The sequence below is a fragment of the Penicillium waksmanii genome (genome assembly GCF_028829765.1).
Source record: "Penicillium waksmanii strain IBT 27052 chromosome Unknown utg000002l:1.0-3326099.0:1.0-3328782.0, whole genome shotgun sequence".
Lineage (NCBI taxonomy): Eukaryota > Fungi > Ascomycota > Eurotiomycetes > Eurotiales > Aspergillaceae > Penicillium > Penicillium waksmanii.
Window position 1 is genome coordinate 935430 of NW_026643249.1, and position 17263 is coordinate 952692.

Sequence of the window (17263 nt, forward strand, 5' to 3'; positions counted from 1 at the left end):
TATCCGAGCAAGAAGAGTACACGAAGGATCTTCGGAAGAAAGAACCAGAAAAACCATTAAAAAAAGGGTTATCAGGATACCGATGGTTCGCTGTCGAGATGATTTCATGAGCAACATACATTATTTTTTGCATACATACCGGCTGCCGGCGCCAGCTCGTGTGATTTTCTTTTTGCCCCGAGTACATATATATCCTTTCTACCTCCAGTCGCCAACCTGCGTCATACCTCAGCTTCCTTGATCTCGTTTCCTCTAATTGTGAAGTGTCTCAAACCCTTTTGTACCATTCAGCCAAATTCTGCTTTTATCTTAATTCAGGTGTCTAAGCTTCTCTATGAGCTTGCTGCAAGGAATTGAATATCAACCGGTCGTTAGACATGTTGTGCTCATGATCAACACTACTAGTAATTCCACCGTGGAGACATTAAATTGGACCATTGATCGTCAGGTCGGATCTCACCTGGTAGATCTGTAGATCTAGGATGCTTGGCGTTGGGTTTAGCTCGACCAATAATGCCTACTTATACGAGACAATTTTTTCAGGCACGAACTTCAAGGTGGAGATACTAATGTGTTTGGCGAAACTTGAGATCGACATGGCACGTAATGTGAGGCTCGCGATCTCGTCGATAGTGACGCAGTGCTACTCAGTAGTGAACTTGACAGACCTCGGCTCCGGGAAAGGCCAACCGCCGAATCTAGAAATTCCCATTCCACTAGCTGGATGTCGCTGCAACCCTTTTAATTACAGCCAACACTTCCCTTGGTTTAGAAAACTGAGGACAATGTCCCGAGTCCACTCTAACAATATCAAAACCACCCAAACGAGCCATCTGCTCTTGCCAGGCTGGAGGCACCGCTTGGTCCTTTTCGCAGAGAACATACGTTTTCGAGCATCGAAATTCAGACTCAACATATCGAGGGTAGGTTCTAAAAGCCTTCACTGACTGCTTTTTGAACAAAGCGTCCCATTCAGCATCGGCCTCCTTGGGATCGAGCCCGGAGAAGAAAAGTGGCTTCGCACTTTCTTGGAGATGGGCAACGCCATCCTACGCATGTCAGCAATTGGTAATGCTTGCTGTGTTTCACTCTAATGAACAACCTCCGCATCTCTCTTACCTTGATAACCTGATAAGGCGGATTCGGAATCTCGTCTTCGTTTCCCAGAATATTCTTGCCAGGGACAGGGAACACAAACCCCGCTAAATTGATGACGCCAACGATACCACCCTGCAAGCCTTGTTCCGCGCGCTCGGCCAAGGTTAGACCCTCCACAATCACTGAGGTGGGCAAAGACCCATAACTGTGCGAAACGACGAGAGCTTTCCGTCCCTCATCTAGGAAAGGGATCAATATCTTTCGAACCGCGGCACCGTCATCGAAAAATGACGTTTCGGGATCGACTTCCTCCCCGCAAACGATCAGGTCGATGGATATTACCTCGTAACCTTCGACCCGGAGAAGATCGATAATTTTTCGGTAGTGGATTGGTCGGTGAAAGGCGCCTGGGACGATAAAGATGACGGGTTTTTGGGATACCATGATGCTAACTGTATTCGGAACGATCTTTATTCAAATAGAAGCAGTTAGATTCGAAGAGTATTGTGTTTATTTAAATCTCCGGTGCAATGGCGGGGTTGGGTTTCAAGCCGATGAAGGATTGCAAGCTTATTTTGGGGGCCTAAAATCATCGGCTTTCGCGGTGCTTGCCTAAACGAGTAACTCAACACAGTTTGTGGCTTTCGACGCTATCTTAGGGGCGGGGATTTGGGCGGAGGAATGTTTTGAATACTAGAAATGTGATTCAAAAAAGAGCTGGTTCATCGGAAATGTTCTCAGCAGCTAAATACTGGCTATGAACCTTATTGGCAATCTTCCGTGTAAGCACTTGGCGTTCCTTCATAGCCATTTAGCCATTGTCTGCATTCCGAGATGCTGACCGAGATGCCTCGCCGAGATATCATTATTCTCTATACTTGCTGGATCTTAAAGAGGCGAGCGCAAACCGTCTCAGGGACTCCTATACCCAGTATACCCGTCACAAAATCCCAAGTGGCCTGGGTTTCCAAGCGAGCTGGATAGAGTAGCTCTAGCTTGCTTTCTGGCCAGCCCTGCACTGCATTGATAAAAACATCCTTCGTCGTAGGCCCTGCTCGACGCCAAATAGCAACATAGACGGTTTTCTTGTCCTTTGCAACAAGGCCCAAAGATACCTAGTCGCTGCTCCATTTTGGGAACCCAAGAGGCCAAGTAGCATGTGCTGTTTTAACATCATCGCGTATCATCTTGTAGACAACCATACCCTCTTTGATTAGACTCAGCTGCTTTGAGCTCATCTTGCCCACGCGACCGCTGAGATAAACACGGCCAAGGAGACTGTTGACCACAGTCAGTGAGTTCGTCTCATCGCTCCATTCTGGCTGAGGGTAAGCCCAAGTTCCGCTCTGCTCTGGGGCAACTGCAGTTGGCATTGCTGCTGCGATAGCAGCATATAGTGCCGGATCTTGCTGATCACTGGTCGATTGAATGGAATGCACGGCTAGCATGGCGTAGTCGAGACGTTGTGCCCCACTGGAACAGGTTTCGATGACGAGATTGGGGTACTTGTCAAGCTGGGAGCGTACCCAAGCAAGGTAAGCTCGCTGATGCTCGAGTTGTGCAGCCCCGGCGGCAGAGGGACCATCTACATCGGTTCCCTGCATCACCTGGATGTTATAGTCAAACTTGAAGAATCCAACACCATATTTCACGACAAGATTATGTATGATTGTATCCATCCAGGTTCGCACTTCAGGATGGCGGTAGTCAAGTTGGAAACGGCCCTTTTCAATTATACGATGGCCATCTTCTTGGTAAAATGCCTCTTTGGGGAGACGATTGCCAACAACACTGCGTACACCCACTACCTCAGGCTCGAGCCAAAGTCCGGGAATGAGGCCTTTTTCTCGGATTGTATCCAAGAGTTTCCTAAAGCCTGACGGGAATCGTTTTTTCGAGGGCTCCCACAAGCCAACGTCATCCCACCAGTCGCTATCGTCAGCGTACCAACCAGCATCAATTACAAAGTACTCCGCACCCAGATAGGCAACAGGGTTAAGAAGCGCTTCGATCTTCTGCTCGTCTGGGTCTCCCATGAGACAGTTCATATAGTCATTGAAAATTATGGGAACCTTCTCCATATCATCATGTGACCGCTGGATATGCCGCCTGTAGTCTGTGAGAGCAGCGAAAGCAGCCTCAACATCACCAATAACCCGACAGCAGGCAGTAGGTACCGAAGTAAAGCTTTTCCCAGGACACAACAGCTTTTTCCAGGCGTGGTGCGCACCCGTTGGGCCACCAGCAGCGAGGTATATATTGTCTTTGTAGTCACCAATCTCCCACCGCCAGGATCCATTTGATTCTATCTGCCAAAGCCAGGTATCGGTTTGATCTTTAGCATTGAGAATACCCAACGGAAGGTGAGATCCGGTAGAATAAGAGCCGCGGGCACTCAGACTAAAGGTAGCCTGGGAGCCGGTGTGACCCTCCTGAAGCTCACAGATGCCATTGTTATCAATGCCGAGTTCTGAAGGACTATACTCTTGCCATTGCGCTTCTCGAAACCAACTGTTGGTAGCGTACATGAGTTTGTATTCGTCAAACCCCTGTGCCGAAGCATTTGTCATGCCCCCAATAACGAAGGATGAAAGACCAGTGAGCATGACATTAGCGCTTTCTGACATATTGGTGACGGTCGTTTCGGATCTGATAACTGGTATACAGCCATATATGTAAAGTCGGGCGGTCACTTGGATTTCGGTGGCTTCGTCGCTGAATCTGGCTTCAAATATCTCGGTCTGTCCATCTTTGCGGATGTCATGACAGTTGTACTTGAGCCTTATAGAGAGATAATTCCCAACTGAAGCTTTTGCAGTTTTGATATCTTTTGTTTGGCCCTCGCCAGCTAGCTTGACGCTAATCAGAGGTAGCTCTGCGGATTCAAAAAAGGCCGAGGCTGATTTTTTTGGTACGGTGCCAGGGGAAAGGACGCGGCTCAGACAAATGACGCCCTCTTCATTGACGACAAAATCGATGTTGAGGGCATCTGTGTGCCACTTAATAGTGTAAGGCGGGTCCATTATATCTGAATAGAATTCGAAACCGTATAATCCGATCGTATAGTAAGATCAAGTTGCAGGCGAGGGCACGAAGCGGGGTGTCTCGATGCAGTAGAGAAAATTATACCCCTCGTCTCCTCTTCCTCGAAAATAATTTTAACCGGTCATGGGATCTCAGAATTGCAGGGATTTTATGGAATCGAAGGCAAGGCTGAGATTATCCGGGGATTGGCGTCTGGGGTAGCGGGGTACAGCAGTGATCCTCCGAGCTTTCCCAGTTCATCTTCGAAGAACTAAACTAGAGCTAAGAGATCGTAACACAGATTATCTCGGCCGAACCAATAGTTTTGAATTATGAAGGGGCTCGAGAATTCTTGGGGAGACAAAGAGCTCTGACTCGGATTGGAGGAGATGTGACCAGCATTCCATTCCAGTTATGCCAAGGGAGGCCGGTTCTTGATTTTGACAAAGAAATCCCAACTGGCTGTGACAAGCTTCAAATTTACCCGAACCCTCGAAAGACAGGTGATGGATCCTGAGCTGTACGATTAAGGTATTAACACCTCGATACCACGCCCTGTCAGTCTCTATCCCCGCTGCGACACTTCCAAGCGATAAATCCAGCAAAAGAAACAAAAATACTCAATGGAGGGAATACGTTCTGGCATGACGAAGGGTGAGAAGACTCTAGAATCGGATAACAAACCTACTATCAAGATTACCGACGATTTGCTTGGAACCCGTGGACAGTGGGAGGCTACGCTTGAAGATGCTCGTTCCGCCAATTCCCACGAACATTCTCTGAACGTCCGATCGGCTCTGAAAGCCTATCCGTGGGCTGTTTGCTGGTCATTGATCATTTCACTCTCCATAATTATGGAGGGGTACGACACTGCTCTCATCAATTCTCTATATGCATACCCATCTTATGCTCGTCGGTTTGGTGCAGTCGACCCAGCCACTGACACATACCAAATTCCCGCTAGATGGCAAAGTGCTATGAGCAGTGGATCTCAGGCTGGTGCAATTGTAGGCGCCCTTGCAAATGGCTTTATTATTCAACGCTTCGGCTTCAAGCCCGCATTTGCCCTTGGTGTTCTTCTTATGGCTTCATTTGTCTTCATTTCATTTTTCGGAATGTCGGTTGGGCTTCAAACGGCTGGTCAGATCCTCTGCGGGTTCGTACTTTAGAACAGGAGGAAGCTAAATTCTATGCACAGTAAATGCTAATCCAAATCTAATTTAGTGTTCCCTGGGGCATCTTTGCAACAATTGGCCCTGCGTATGCCTCGGAGCTCTGCCCTCTGCGCCTTAGGTCGTATCTCACAGCCTATACTAATCTGTGCTTTGCAACTGGGCAGTTTATAGCTGCTGGCGTGCTTCAGAGCTTTATCAAACAACAAGATGATTGGGCATGGCGCATAAGCTTTGCACTTCAATGGATGTGGATTCCTATCCTTGGAATTGCAGCCTTCTTGATGCCTGAATCCCCGTGGCATCTTGTACGCAAGGGTAAATATGAAATGGCTGAGAAGAGTGTAGTTCGGCTCATGGCAGAGCATGAGAAAGTCCATTCCAAATCTCTGGTTGCTCTCATGATCCACACGAATGATCTCGAGCGTGGTGCTTCACAGGGAACATCGTACTGGGATTGCTTCAAAGGTGTTGACCTGCGTCGTACAGAGATTGCGGTTATCACATTCCTGGGCCAAATCACCTGCGGAGCTCAGTTTGCCTACTCAGCTACCTATTTCTTCCAACAAGCCGGCCTCAGCTCTGAAGAAAGCTATAAGCTAAATCTCGGTGGCACTTCAATTGCATTCTTAGGAACAATCACTTCATGGTTCCTTATGCGCCGTATTGGTCGTCGTATCCTTTACCTATCGGGTATGTCATGCATGGCGCTATGGCTTTTTATCATTGGAGTTCTCGCAGTTAATACTTCCAATCCAAATGTCAAGTGGGTCCAGTCAGCACTTTGCCTTATTTGGCTCTTGACATTTTCTCTCACTGTTGGGCCAATCGGCTGGATTATACCAGCTGAGGTTTCATCTACTCGTTTACGCTCCAAGACAATTGTTCTGGCTCGCAATGGCTACTACGTGGCACAGATTCTCGCCAATGTGATCCAGCCTTACATGATGAATCCTCTGGCCTGGAACTGGAAAGGTTTGAAGCCATTCGATTTCTTTTCAGGCCCAAAACTTGTTTCAATTTTTCTTGTTATCAATTAGCTAATATACTGAATAGGAAAAACTGGATTTTTCTGGTTTGCCTTTGCCTCGATGACTGTCGTTTGGGCTTTCTTCCGTATGCCTGAAACTAGAGATCGTTCCTACGAGGAGCTTGATCTTATGTTTATGGCCAAAATCTCCACTCGGCGATTCAAGAAGTATCATATGGATGCTTATGAAAATGGAGAAAGCCGTATCCAAGAGACATAATTAGACCATTTTGTACTAATCGTGCTTGGATGAGTCTATATAGTAACTGGTATGGAGCGACGGTGTCCATTGTGATTAGCGATTGGGGGTTCGAAATCTGGGAAGGTTGCTAAACCATTAGTTAGTTACTCTAGTTAATTAGTAACGAAGAGCCTTTTTAATCAAAGAGTGTGATTTTCTTCTGACTGGGGAAAAAAACGACCCGAGTTGGGGGCCAGGTAAGAAGGTGGTTAGTCTGCCCTTTCTGTCACGCATCACCCGCTTGATTGGTCTTAGCTAGGACCCAATCGGTTAGGTGGCTGCGAATAAGATGTTCGATTGGCCGTAACAAGAGACTAAGGCCCCCTGTATGTGAGATGTTACAATGTCGATCAGGTTGCATCCCCTCAAACCGGAAGCACCGGCATTTGAAGGAGGTCGGCTAGCTGGCATGAAACTAGCTTTCAATATTTTGGCCCCAAACAGAAATCATTGCCAGTCAACAACCCCGGATTTGCCTCCCCAACATTTGCATGCGCCTCACCGGTCATCTGGAACAGGTCAAGTGCTACGGAGTACTGAAAGAACGATCTCCGGACTTCGACCCCGTGGGTGGAAAGGGACTAGCCGCGCGTCCTCCGCACTTCGGGGGCCGAATAGATGGGTGATACCGACTGCCAATGCCGATATTCACCCGGGGTACCACAGTTACACAAGATAAAAACGGTAAGCGCATAAAACAATAAGCCGTATTCTCCTCATTCATGGAGTCTCTTGGGGCTAGTCCGCCTCTTGATGGGTGGATGTACGTTCCAGAACACTACTATATCCGGCACTATTCTCCATCTAGCATGGACTCCCGAGTCCGACAGAAAATGGCAGATGAATTGAACGACTCTTGAGTCTTCACCCCCTCGCCAAGCTAGAGAGCAAAGAAAACAAGGTCCGTCTCCGAAATACGATCCTAGGTTTCCAAGCTTTGGGATCCACCTCGAGCGTCTAGAAATTTTCCTTCGTTTTCATACTGGCACCACGGCTCGGCAATGATCCTCACTTCATTCCTCTTGTCTTTAGATCTTGGCCAAGTCCAGTTCGCATCAACCAAAAGTCAACCCGAAGGATTACTAGTGCGTTGATTCAAATCTCCGCACCATGTCCATACGCCCGCGTGCCCGTCAGCACTACAGCGTCCCCAAGCATAAGGGCCTAAGCGATTGCGGAATGATCCTGGTAGTTCTCGGGCACATGGCTAATCAAATCAAATACTTTGGTTGTGGCGTGCGGAAACGAGGCTTACTGGTTACATGGCTCGGCGCAAGGGCGCCCAGCAAGCGCTAAGGGTTACCCAGCAGTGCTTCTCTACGGCCACCAAAAGCTTGGTGGCGTCTTCTAGTCCCCGAGATCATGTAGATTTGTGCTCTATGCTGGGGATATAGGCCTTCCGACTTGTGTATTCCCCCGAGCCTAACCCACATCGTCGCTAGCATGCTATCGTTTGGAACTAGTAGACAGAATTTCATGATTCAGAACCCTCGTCGCACATTGACTGGCTTGTACTATTGGCTCAGTGATGGGGAAGCTAGTCCGTGGGTAACTTTAGCCTGGAGCACTTGATCAAAGGGGAGATGGGTATATAATATAGCTGAACTCCCACCCAAGGGATTCTCTTTTTGCTCGTTTTGACGACATATTATTCCATACCAATTTAATTTATCTTGTCTCTCTGTCTCTCTCCAAAGATGGCGGTCAGTCAATCGGTGGTTGGCCGTAACAATGCGGAGAAGCCTCATGGCCTTGTCGGTATGCTGAAGAACCCCTATGTCTTCGCTACCTGTCTTTTCGCCTCTCTGGGCTGCACTATGTACGGATACGATCAAGGTGTGATGGGACCCATTCTTGTGATGGAGAACTTCAAAAACCACTTCCCCTACTTTGAGAACTCTACAATTCAGGGTTGGTTAGTGGCGGCCTTGGAGCTGGGTGCATGGGCTGGTGCTCTGATTAATGGTGTTCTCGCCGATCGAATCTCCCGAAAGTACGCTATGATGGTGGCTGTCGTTATCTTCACATTGGGAACTGGTCTACAGGCTGGTGCCCAGACTCCAGCTTACTTTTTTGCTGGTCGTATCATCGGTGGTGTTGGTATCGGTATGTTCAGCATGGTTATTCCTCTATACCAGGCCGAGATTGCCCCACCCGAGTTGCGTGGATCTCTGGTCTCTCTGCAGCAACTTTCAATCACTATCGGAACTACCATTGCCTTCTGGCTGGACTATGGGATGCAGTATATCGGCGGTGTTGCCTGCAACCCCGAAGGAATCGCCAACCCCTACCTCGCCGACGGCACCTACAATACGGCCCAAAATCATGGTCACACTTGCCTAGGCCAAAAGACCATCTCTTGGCGACTACCACTGGCATTGCAAATTATCCCTGCCTGGATTCTGTTTTTTGGAATGTTCTTTTTCCCATTCTCCCCTCGCTGGCTCATGATGAAGCACCGAGATGAAGAAGCTCTTTCTTCGCTTTCAAAGCTCCGCCGGTTACCCGCCGCCGATCCAGTTGTTAGAGCTGAATTCCTCGAAATCAAGGCCGCTGTTATGTTTGACGAGGAGACCGAACGTGAAGCCATTGGCTCCGGTGGGGTCCTTGCTCCCTGGAAGGCATTGTTTGCCCCCAATATGATCAAGCGTCTCATGGTCGGTTGCTGTACCATGGTTTTCCAACAATTTACTGGTATCAATGCAGTCTTGTATTACGCACCCCAGATTTTCGGCAGTTTTGGCTTTTCTTCTACCAAGACAACCCTTCTGGCTACTGGTGTGACTGGTATTTTGCAGATCATCTTCACCTTGCCCTCTGTGCTGTGGTTGGATAAGTTTGGCCGCAAGACATTTTTGATTGTTGGTGCCGCCGGCATGTTCTTGTGTCACATTGTCGTTGCCATTGTCGAGGGTCTGTTTGAAGATAAATGGAACCTAAACGAAGGGCTTGCAAAGCCACAGGGATGGGTAGCAATCGCCTTTATCTGGCTCTTCGCCGTGAATTTCGCTTACTCTTGGGGTACGTTGAATAATGATTCTAACCTTTGGAAATCGTCACTAATCAGTTTTCATCATTTCTTTAGGTCCCGTGGCTTGGGTTTTGGCGCAGGAAATTTTCCCTAATAGCCAGCGTTCCCGTGGTGTGGCCATCGTTGCATCCACCAACTGGATGTTCAACTTTGTCATCGGATTGACGACTAAGGACATGCTGGATACTATGAAATATGGTACTTACATTTTCTTTGCTGTCTTCAGCGGGTTGGGTGGCCTGTTTATCTGGAAATTTGCACCGGAGACCAAGGATAAGACTCTTGAAGAGCTGGACATCTTCTTTGGTAAAGGTATGGATAGTATTGCTGAGGCCGATCGTGTTCGCATGCAGAGGATCAACGAGACACTAGGCTTGGCTGGTGTAGAGAACCTTGAAGATCTGAAGACCGAGAAGGAGATCACTGCGGAACAGGTCGAACTTTAAACTATTCAATTATGAACCAGACTGGCATATAGTTGGATGATGGTATCAGTAGTAGCTCTTGTTAATTCTCAACAATCCTATTAATTTTCGAGCTTGAATCGGACAATCAGACAAATTATTTGACTTTGGAATGGGTTTCTGGATTAAGTCTCTGTAAAACACGGTGGAGTTTGCTCATAGAAAGGAGAGTGCATCGCCAAATCTGTTTGTTTCTGGAATTCGAACCGCTTTCCCATACATTCAACAGTGAAATACAATTTTATTTTATGTGTTCGACGAAGGTTGAAAGTGTAAAGATCGTAGGAAATATCGTCGGTTCCCAAGCCCAGAGCATCACTGATATCCACGCGGGTTCTTTCTGCTAGAACCAAGTCCAGAGATTTGTTCGTACTGAAATGGACTGTGTTTGTATGTGAAGCTGCGCGACGAGGAGTTCGAGCCGCCGTGATTCTTTCCAAGTGGACAGCAAAAACCCGTAGTCGAACCACTGGCATGTCTGCGAGCTTTGCTTTCTGGTTCGAATGGTATAGACGCAATTCCACAGAAGGAACTTCGCCTTGGACAACAGTTGTTCCAATGGTTGTTTTAATATTGAATTCAACTTTTGCACCAACGCCCTCGGATCTCAATGCCAAGTGAAATCTATCACTGACCGTCAAGGGGCAGCTGTCAGCTTCTCCGTGTGGCGAAGATGTATTCTGAAAAGAGAAGCTGTCTGTAGTCGTAACAGAAGTGACATGAGGTGAAGGCTCAGACCGGTATGTGTCGAAAGGGAGAACAAATGATCTCCTCTCCTGTCGCGTCTTTGAAACCCATTTGACATCCAGGCGATATTCTATCGTAGCAGACAGGATTGAACCACCAGCAAATGAGAGGGACGGTGGAAGTGATTCCAAGGCAGCATGATGATGCCAGTTCTTAGGGCTTCCATATTTTGCCGATTCTGGCCAAATTGACTGTCCCAGGGCATTGTGCGCCTTGGAAGGAAAAGTAAATAGAAATGGATATCCTCCAGCTGGCATATCGGTGTAGCATGAAAACCCTTCATAGAGTGTCGTCTTCGCTATCATGAGGAACTGGGTGTTTCTACTGTAGTCCCCTGGCCCGACACTCCATGCTTTCAGCTCAATTATCGATCGCCCTGAGAAAGCAATGTTGAGAATTCCCTGCTCTCCATCGGTGCCCTGGTCCACTTCAACCTCTCCTCGAACGAGGGCGCCCGGAAGGTAGCCTCTGTTGGGACAATCGAGATGTATTTCCATTCTGAACTCCAACACCTCGTAGTGAGTGGAACGGGCGAGCGCCCGCCCCGCAATGATGACAACCAAAACCAAAAAAGCTGGGCAGTCTGGGCAGTCTGGGCAGTCTTTGAATGTTTGCAGTCCCACGTTACGCTTAGTCAAACACTTGGGGGCGAAGAAGGAGGTTTTGAGAAAAGGGCTTGGTTTTCTTTGCGACTCGGAGATGTTTGAACTCAATGGATATGATGGGATTGATTCTGACAACTAGCCGCAGTTCTTCGGCTTAGCATATCTATAAATTATTTCAATAGAAATTCGCCGTCCTGGAAATAAAAACTTTGCATCTACTAGTATTATCAAGGCGATATCTGTGAGGATGCTCAGATACTCACAGAGATCAGGATACGACGTCGCGGACCAGGCAAGAAAAGTAGTAGCTTGATGAGAATATGAAGGAAGCTAAGATGGAAGGCTAGAGACACAGCTGTAGGCGTGGATGCCTAGATGGGTGCCGCAGGCGTAAGGCACCCACGAATGGTAACAACACCAGTTCGTTACAATATCAATTGTTTTTCAAAAGCCTATAATAGCAAAAAGCTCACCGTAATATGTGAAACTAACCTTCAGATCTTGTTTTCAACCTCAGAATGCTGCGCCCAACACATCATCCATTGCAATGATCTTGGTACGAAGGACTCAGACATAACACACTAAGACCAACCCTATCAAGGAACAGGTTTCTTAAGGACGCTCTTATATAAAAGAGTAGCTCAGATATTTGGAAAGTTTGCGTGGGTGTTTTTAGATCAGATAATGAGATCTAGCTTTGAACCGACGAATATAATCAAGTGCCAACTTCTAAGCTCAACTAACAGAATAAAGCCTTTTTTTATCAATTGCCTCTTTTTGGTATATTTTCCTAGAGCTTGCTATGCTTGACGAAGGATTTTTTATATTCCATTGGCAATAGCAGAAATGATTATCCGGGTTCAAGTTTGCCTTCGGTCAGCGGCTGGAACTTTTTGCCATTTCGGGTATGGCAAAGCTAGTCTTCCTATTTTGTATATGTAGTCCAGCGTCTCTTATCTTTACTCTTATCGGTGGAATTCCAATATCAACCTCATTCGACTGCCTTAATCATGATATGGAGTAATTGTTGCACACCATGAAAGCAGGGGGGTCCTCAAGTGGGACTGCGCAGGAGTGTGGGCCTAGCTCATATCTCGCCCTTTTGACAAGAGTATAAGCTAAGAACCATGGCCTGCAAAGAATTCCTCGATAAGAGTAAATCGCCAAATCAAAGTAAATGATCCTATTTCAAACATTATTTTCTGCCCAGGCCAATCTAAGGCTCAGGCCTGCATTTTCTCTCCAAACGCGGAAATGGTCGTCAAGCCACTACGGTCTACCAGAAGCGGTATTCCTTGCGTATACCGTCATCATCTTTGGATTCTAGCTTCCCCGCTTTGATGATCCGAGCCTGCTGGAGTGTAACACAAACTAACCTGGGCATGGGAGAGGCTATCATTGTTAAAGTCGCCTGGGCGCACAGTGTTTATTTATTGACCTTTCTCCCAACATTCGAGATATAATATTTGAATCAAATCCTCATACTACGGCCTTCAAGACCATTCATTCCAAGGTTATAATTTGGCTATTTTTCTGCCCATGCCAAACATCAAGATATACAGCTTTCCCTATCAGCCCTAAAGCGCAATAAGTAACTCGCCATGGATTTTCTCAAAAGCCTAGATAGCACCTCGCGGATTGGGCTTGTGTTGATCGCTGCCAGCGCAGTCTACTTGATTCTCAGCCGGTTATCCAACAAATCCCTATTGAGCAAAATATCCCTACGCGGCCGCAAAGATTCCACAGCCAGAACCCCTCCACGATCCATATCTCCAGACCGAAAGCAAGCCAATAGCACCACATCACCAACAAGCTATAACCATGCCCTTCCACCGTCGCGTAGAGAAGCGCTCCTCCAACAGAAAGGGGCTGTTATACGTTGGAAAGAAGTTGATGAATCCGAAATGCGCCAGAACCTCTTACCCATGACAGCCGACTTTAGGACAAGCCCAGGAAACTTATACACACCGACTGGCTTTTCTGTCGATGACGTGAAAGCTTTAGGAGATTTTCCAGACTATACAGCACTCAGTGGAGTTCCACTCCCCAAGCCCTATCCTGAACATCAACTCGAAAAGGCATTACCCCGCCCATATCGCCCTTTCCGATGGTCTTATCATCAAACAATGTGTATGTTTTCGGTATCCTTGTCAACTATGAACAATGAACGGAACTAACTGTATCACTTTCATTGATAGCGTTGACAAAGCTAGAAACGGATTGGTGGATCGAGCTTGAGAGCACGTACAAGAGCCGCATTACTCAACGTAAAGAGCTTTTTGCCAAAAATGGAAAGGCCGTTCTAGATGCCCTCCCTGGCTCCGAACTTGCATGCAAAGAGCTCATGGAAATGGTTCTGCAATACATATGTACCAGATACCCGCAGTATTTCACACTAGTGGACAAGCGGATATTGAAGAATCGCATCCTCGACACTGAGCAAGATATTCGGGCCAAGCCACCACTTGAAATTCTTCTTGACAATGTCCCGGAGGATTTTGCACTCATGCTGAGGGATGACGAGACAGGATTTTATTTTCTGCGTGCGGCTATAATCTGTTCGGCACTTGGTTGGAATGTTGCCTCCAAAATCGGACGTCAGTTGCACCAAATTCATGCGCCGATCCCAGATTATAAGGAAAAGATGCAATTTTCAATGGACCGGTAAGTTTCCTTCTTCCGAATCTGAGGCTGAACGAGGGATATTCTGACTGGAATTTCTTAGTTTCTTCACAAAAATGCCGACAGAAAAGCCGATTCAACGAGGCTCATGGGGTCTCGAAGTCGGGGAGCCACTGTACATGCCCCCAGGCGATCCGCACGAGGAGCTTCGGAAAGCTCAAGACCCATATTTGACAATCGATGACTGCAACCTGCGGGTAGACTGGCAGACCCTCCGTCGTCTTCCACTCTCTGCGTCTGTGGTTTTCAACTTCAAGGCAGTGTTCAGTCCTATCACAGAATTCCGCGATGAGCCTGGCGTCCCTGCACTGGTAGCAAAGGTCGTGACAGAGGGAAAGAAGAACCTCATGGAGTATAAGGGTGTATGGCATGTCCAGCATGTTATTTTACCGAAGTTGAAAGAGTGGGCAAAGGAGCAGGAGGAGAAAGGTCTTACGCCCAAAGATTGGGAGGTGGCCACGCTGGATGATAGCCCGTGGTACGAAGGCTGGAAAGAGAAGTGGCATCGACAGCAAGGATTTTGATATGATAGAGATGTATTTTCAATTCGATAACAAGTCTGAATACTCGGATATGACGATTTTGATGCTTATAGCAAGTCGTTAACCGACGGTCATACCCATGTAGCCCTTTGATGGGGGTTTGGACGTGACGGGGGAGTATAATGGATGTGAAGCCGGCGATGCAATAATCAATACTCGCCTGAGCTCCATCGTGGGCCAGCCGCTTGGAGTTGGGGCACTTCACTTCTCCGTCAGGGTCCCTTGCCGCTATTGGTATACCCCTATTTAGCCCTAGACAGAGGAATGGATGCATTCGTGATTCCGAGTTTGTCAGAATACCAGCCAGGCTTGCACTGGATGCAGGTGTCGAGTAAGTGTCTCTGTGAGGCCCATGGAGTATCCACCTAGGGTTTATGTGAAAAGACAAGAATAGGAGCTCGATGTTCAGTCGTCTTCCTCGTTTCCCTTTCCAGAAGATTCTCTGTCACTGTTTTCATGCCCCTCGTCACTTTTCCCATCGTCACTATCCCGATCAAGCTCCTCCAATTCTCCCTCGAGCGGGCTGACTCGCTCATCCAACATATCCAGGTCCTCTAGCTGCTGTCGTGGAGGTAGCTTCCATAAGCTGGTACCACAGACACGGTCCTTAGTGAGAAGATCGTCGACGAATTGATCCATATATGTCAAGGCAAACGTGTCTCGTATCCTGCGCTTGATTTTCCGGTAGTCGAGTAGGAGCGGTTCTAAGGTCTTGTAAACCTCTGCAGCGTCGAATGTGATGCGAACGTAAAAGGCTGCCAGAGCGCGGAGGTACTTGAAGTCACCACGATCCTTAACCACGCCATTGTCTTCGCCTTCCTCGTCACTGCCGGGGTCGGAGAAATTTAGGTATTCGAGGATGACATTGCGATCGGGGTTGAGCTGTAGAAGCTTGAAGGCGAGGCAAAGGAAAGGCGTAGGTCTTTCGGAGACACCGTATGTACCACCAATAGATGACAGCTCAACTGCACGATCGCACAGCGTAGCCGCGTTCAATCCGAAGCACTGTTCTTTCCAATAATAAGAATCCGTGATGCGGTCGCGCACAGCTTTCTCGAAAAGGGTGATCGGGTTGACACCTCTCACCAACGGACCACTGTATCCGCGATTGTCGAGAAACGAGCTGGCGTCAGCACGATGAGTAGTCATGACTGCAATGGCCGGAAGGTTGGAGTGGGGAGAGGCAGTTCAACGGAGCTGGAAATTCGATCAAGTATACTGCCAATTCCTACCGCTCATCGCCAAGGCTTTTCTTATCGATAGTCGCGCGGCCAACCCGACCCTGAACCCCGTAAACAATACTGATGTCATGCGCGACTCTGGGGCTGACTCTGAGACATCGATGAGTAGGAGGCAAGCCATGCATGGTTGACATTCCAATCCTGTCAATCCCTCTTTCATCGTCCATGTCGGACCTCTTTGCACAATGGTTCTCCTCAGTTCGTCCACGGTATCCACCATCCTGTCGATGGGAGTAGTGTGTATCTTCACATTACTACTATTTCTATCGGGATATGTGCTGCAGCAACAATCAGTAAAAAGCATTCAGCATGCCATCCGCCCTCCACCTGATCCAGCTTCTGAGTCAAGACACGGATATCCGGGATCAACATTCCAGAAGCGAGATTCATCGGATTCAGATCTAGGTTTAGGCGACGATCAAGACATCCCACGAGCTAGTCGAGATCGCCATCCAGGATCGCGGGGCAATTTCGCCTATCTTCAGCTATTATCCGAGCCTGATCCGTCAGACATTTGTTCCGCAGTGCTTTTCTTTAAACAGCTCGCGACAAATGGTACCAGCGTTCAAGATCGTCTGTTTATGTATCCGCAAGAATGGGACCGCATGTCAGCGAAACAGTTGGGCAAGTCTGCATCGGCGGCCCTTTCGATTCTCCGTGCAGCCAGTATCAAATATGGGATTTGGCTACTACCAATCGATATGACTGCTGCTACTTCTGCGGGATACTCCGCAACCAACACGAAGGTCTTACGCCTGGGTCAAATACAATTCATGCAATATGACAGCGTCCTTTACGTTCAGACGCCTGGCATGATTCTCGATACAGAAAGGCTTGATGAGGTGTTATTCTCACGGACACTGCCTGGCCGACATGATAAGAATAGGCCGGAGTCCTTCAACAACGAAGCATGGATTCCCATGCCTCTTCGAGCGAATCGCGATACCAACCTCCCACCAGTCTACCTGATAACAGTCAATAACTTGGGCGGTGGGAGTGTTGAAACGCGGACACATATTCCTAACATACATCTTCCTGGATTTGGGGGGCCTCGTGGCTGGACCTTGGGGCGTGAAACCGGAATCAGCTAATGGCGAGCCGGTTCAGCAGCCCGCCTATGTATATTTTGAGAATGACCGCGACGGTCATGTTAAGTGGGCAGGAAATCCCCTTTTTGGCTCATGGCGATCACAACAAAGCGAGGTCTGCCCTGGGCTAGATTTTGATGACGACTATTATCATGATGAGATGAGATGAGATGAGATTATCTTCGGATTTCTTCACGTTTTCAATTCGGTCTGATGTCGACGATTGTACATTCGGAGCTTGAAGGATTTGGGTCACATGGCGTTTATTTGGTCGAAAATCGAGATACCACCTGGGCAT

General features: G+C 47.8%; 9 protein-coding genes across 9 annotated transcripts; 5 read left to right on the forward strand and 4 right to left on the reverse strand.

Annotated features, from left to right (window-relative positions):
* Positions 1-716: 716 nt before the first annotated feature.
* Positions 717-1542, reverse strand: N7481_002023 (alpha/beta hydrolase; the record flags this gene model as incomplete). Its single annotated transcript, XM_057261242.1, has 2 exons — positions 717-1049; positions 1120-1542. The coding sequence occupies 2 exons, from the start codon at positions 1540-1542 to the stop codon at positions 717-719; spliced, it is 756 nt and encodes a 251-aa protein (XP_057126174.1).
* Positions 1543-2213: 671 nt separating this feature from the next.
* Positions 2214-4121, reverse strand: N7481_002024 (putative Melibiase subfamily; the record flags this gene model as incomplete). The annotated part of the gene is made up of 1 exon (XM_057261243.1): positions 2214-4121. One exon carries the CDS (start codon positions 4119-4121, stop codon positions 2214-2216), a length of 1908 nt encoding a protein of 635 aa, XP_057126175.1.
* A 645-nt stretch (positions 4122-4766) lies between these two features.
* Positions 4767-6544, forward strand: N7481_002025 (general substrate transporter; the record flags this gene model as incomplete). The annotated part of the gene is made up of 3 exons (XM_057261244.1): positions 4767-5278; positions 5347-6269; positions 6351-6544. The coding sequence occupies 3 exons, from the start codon at positions 4767-4769 to the stop codon at positions 6542-6544; spliced, it is 1629 nt and encodes a 542-aa protein (XP_057126176.1).
* A 1131-nt stretch (positions 6545-7675) lies between these two features.
* On the forward strand, positions 7676-7861 carry N7481_002026 (uncharacterized protein; the record flags this gene model as incomplete). Its single annotated transcript, XM_057261245.1, has 1 exon — positions 7676-7861. The coding sequence occupies one exon, from the start codon at positions 7676-7678 to the stop codon at positions 7859-7861; it is 186 nt and encodes a 61-aa protein (XP_057126177.1).
* A 401-nt stretch (positions 7862-8262) lies between these two features.
* Positions 8263-10042, forward strand: N7481_002027 (sugar porter family MFS transporter; the record flags this gene model as incomplete). Its single annotated transcript, XM_057261246.1, has 2 exons — positions 8263-9586; positions 9651-10042. 2 exons carry the CDS (start codon positions 8263-8265, stop codon positions 10040-10042), a joined length of 1716 nt encoding a protein of 571 aa, XP_057126178.1.
* Positions 10043-10185: 143 nt separating this feature from the next.
* N7481_002028 (uncharacterized protein) lies at positions 10186-11304 on the reverse strand (the record flags this gene model as incomplete). The annotated part of the gene is made up of 1 exon (XM_057261247.1): positions 10186-11304. One exon carries the CDS (start codon positions 11302-11304, stop codon positions 10186-10188), a length of 1119 nt encoding a protein of 372 aa, XP_057126179.1.
* A 1709-nt stretch (positions 11305-13013) lies between these two features.
* On the forward strand, positions 13014-14618 carry N7481_002029 (heme-dependent oxidative N-demethylase family protein; the record flags this gene model as incomplete). The annotated part of the gene is made up of 3 exons (XM_057261248.1): positions 13014-13542; positions 13611-14076; positions 14138-14618. The coding sequence occupies 3 exons, from the start codon at positions 13014-13016 to the stop codon at positions 14616-14618; spliced, it is 1476 nt and encodes a 491-aa protein (XP_057126180.1).
* Positions 14619-15041: 423 nt separating this feature from the next.
* On the reverse strand, positions 15042-15785 carry N7481_002030 (PRP38 family protein; the record flags this gene model as incomplete). Its single annotated transcript, XM_057261249.1, has 1 exon — positions 15042-15785. The coding sequence occupies one exon, from the start codon at positions 15783-15785 to the stop codon at positions 15042-15044; it is 744 nt and encodes a 247-aa protein (XP_057126181.1).
* Positions 15786-16062: 277 nt separating this feature from the next.
* On the forward strand, positions 16063-16968 carry N7481_002031 (uncharacterized protein; the record flags this gene model as incomplete). Its single annotated transcript, XM_057261250.1, has 1 exon — positions 16063-16968. One exon carries the CDS (start codon positions 16063-16065, stop codon positions 16966-16968), a length of 906 nt encoding a protein of 301 aa, XP_057126182.1.
* Positions 16969-17263: the final 295 nt, after the last annotated feature.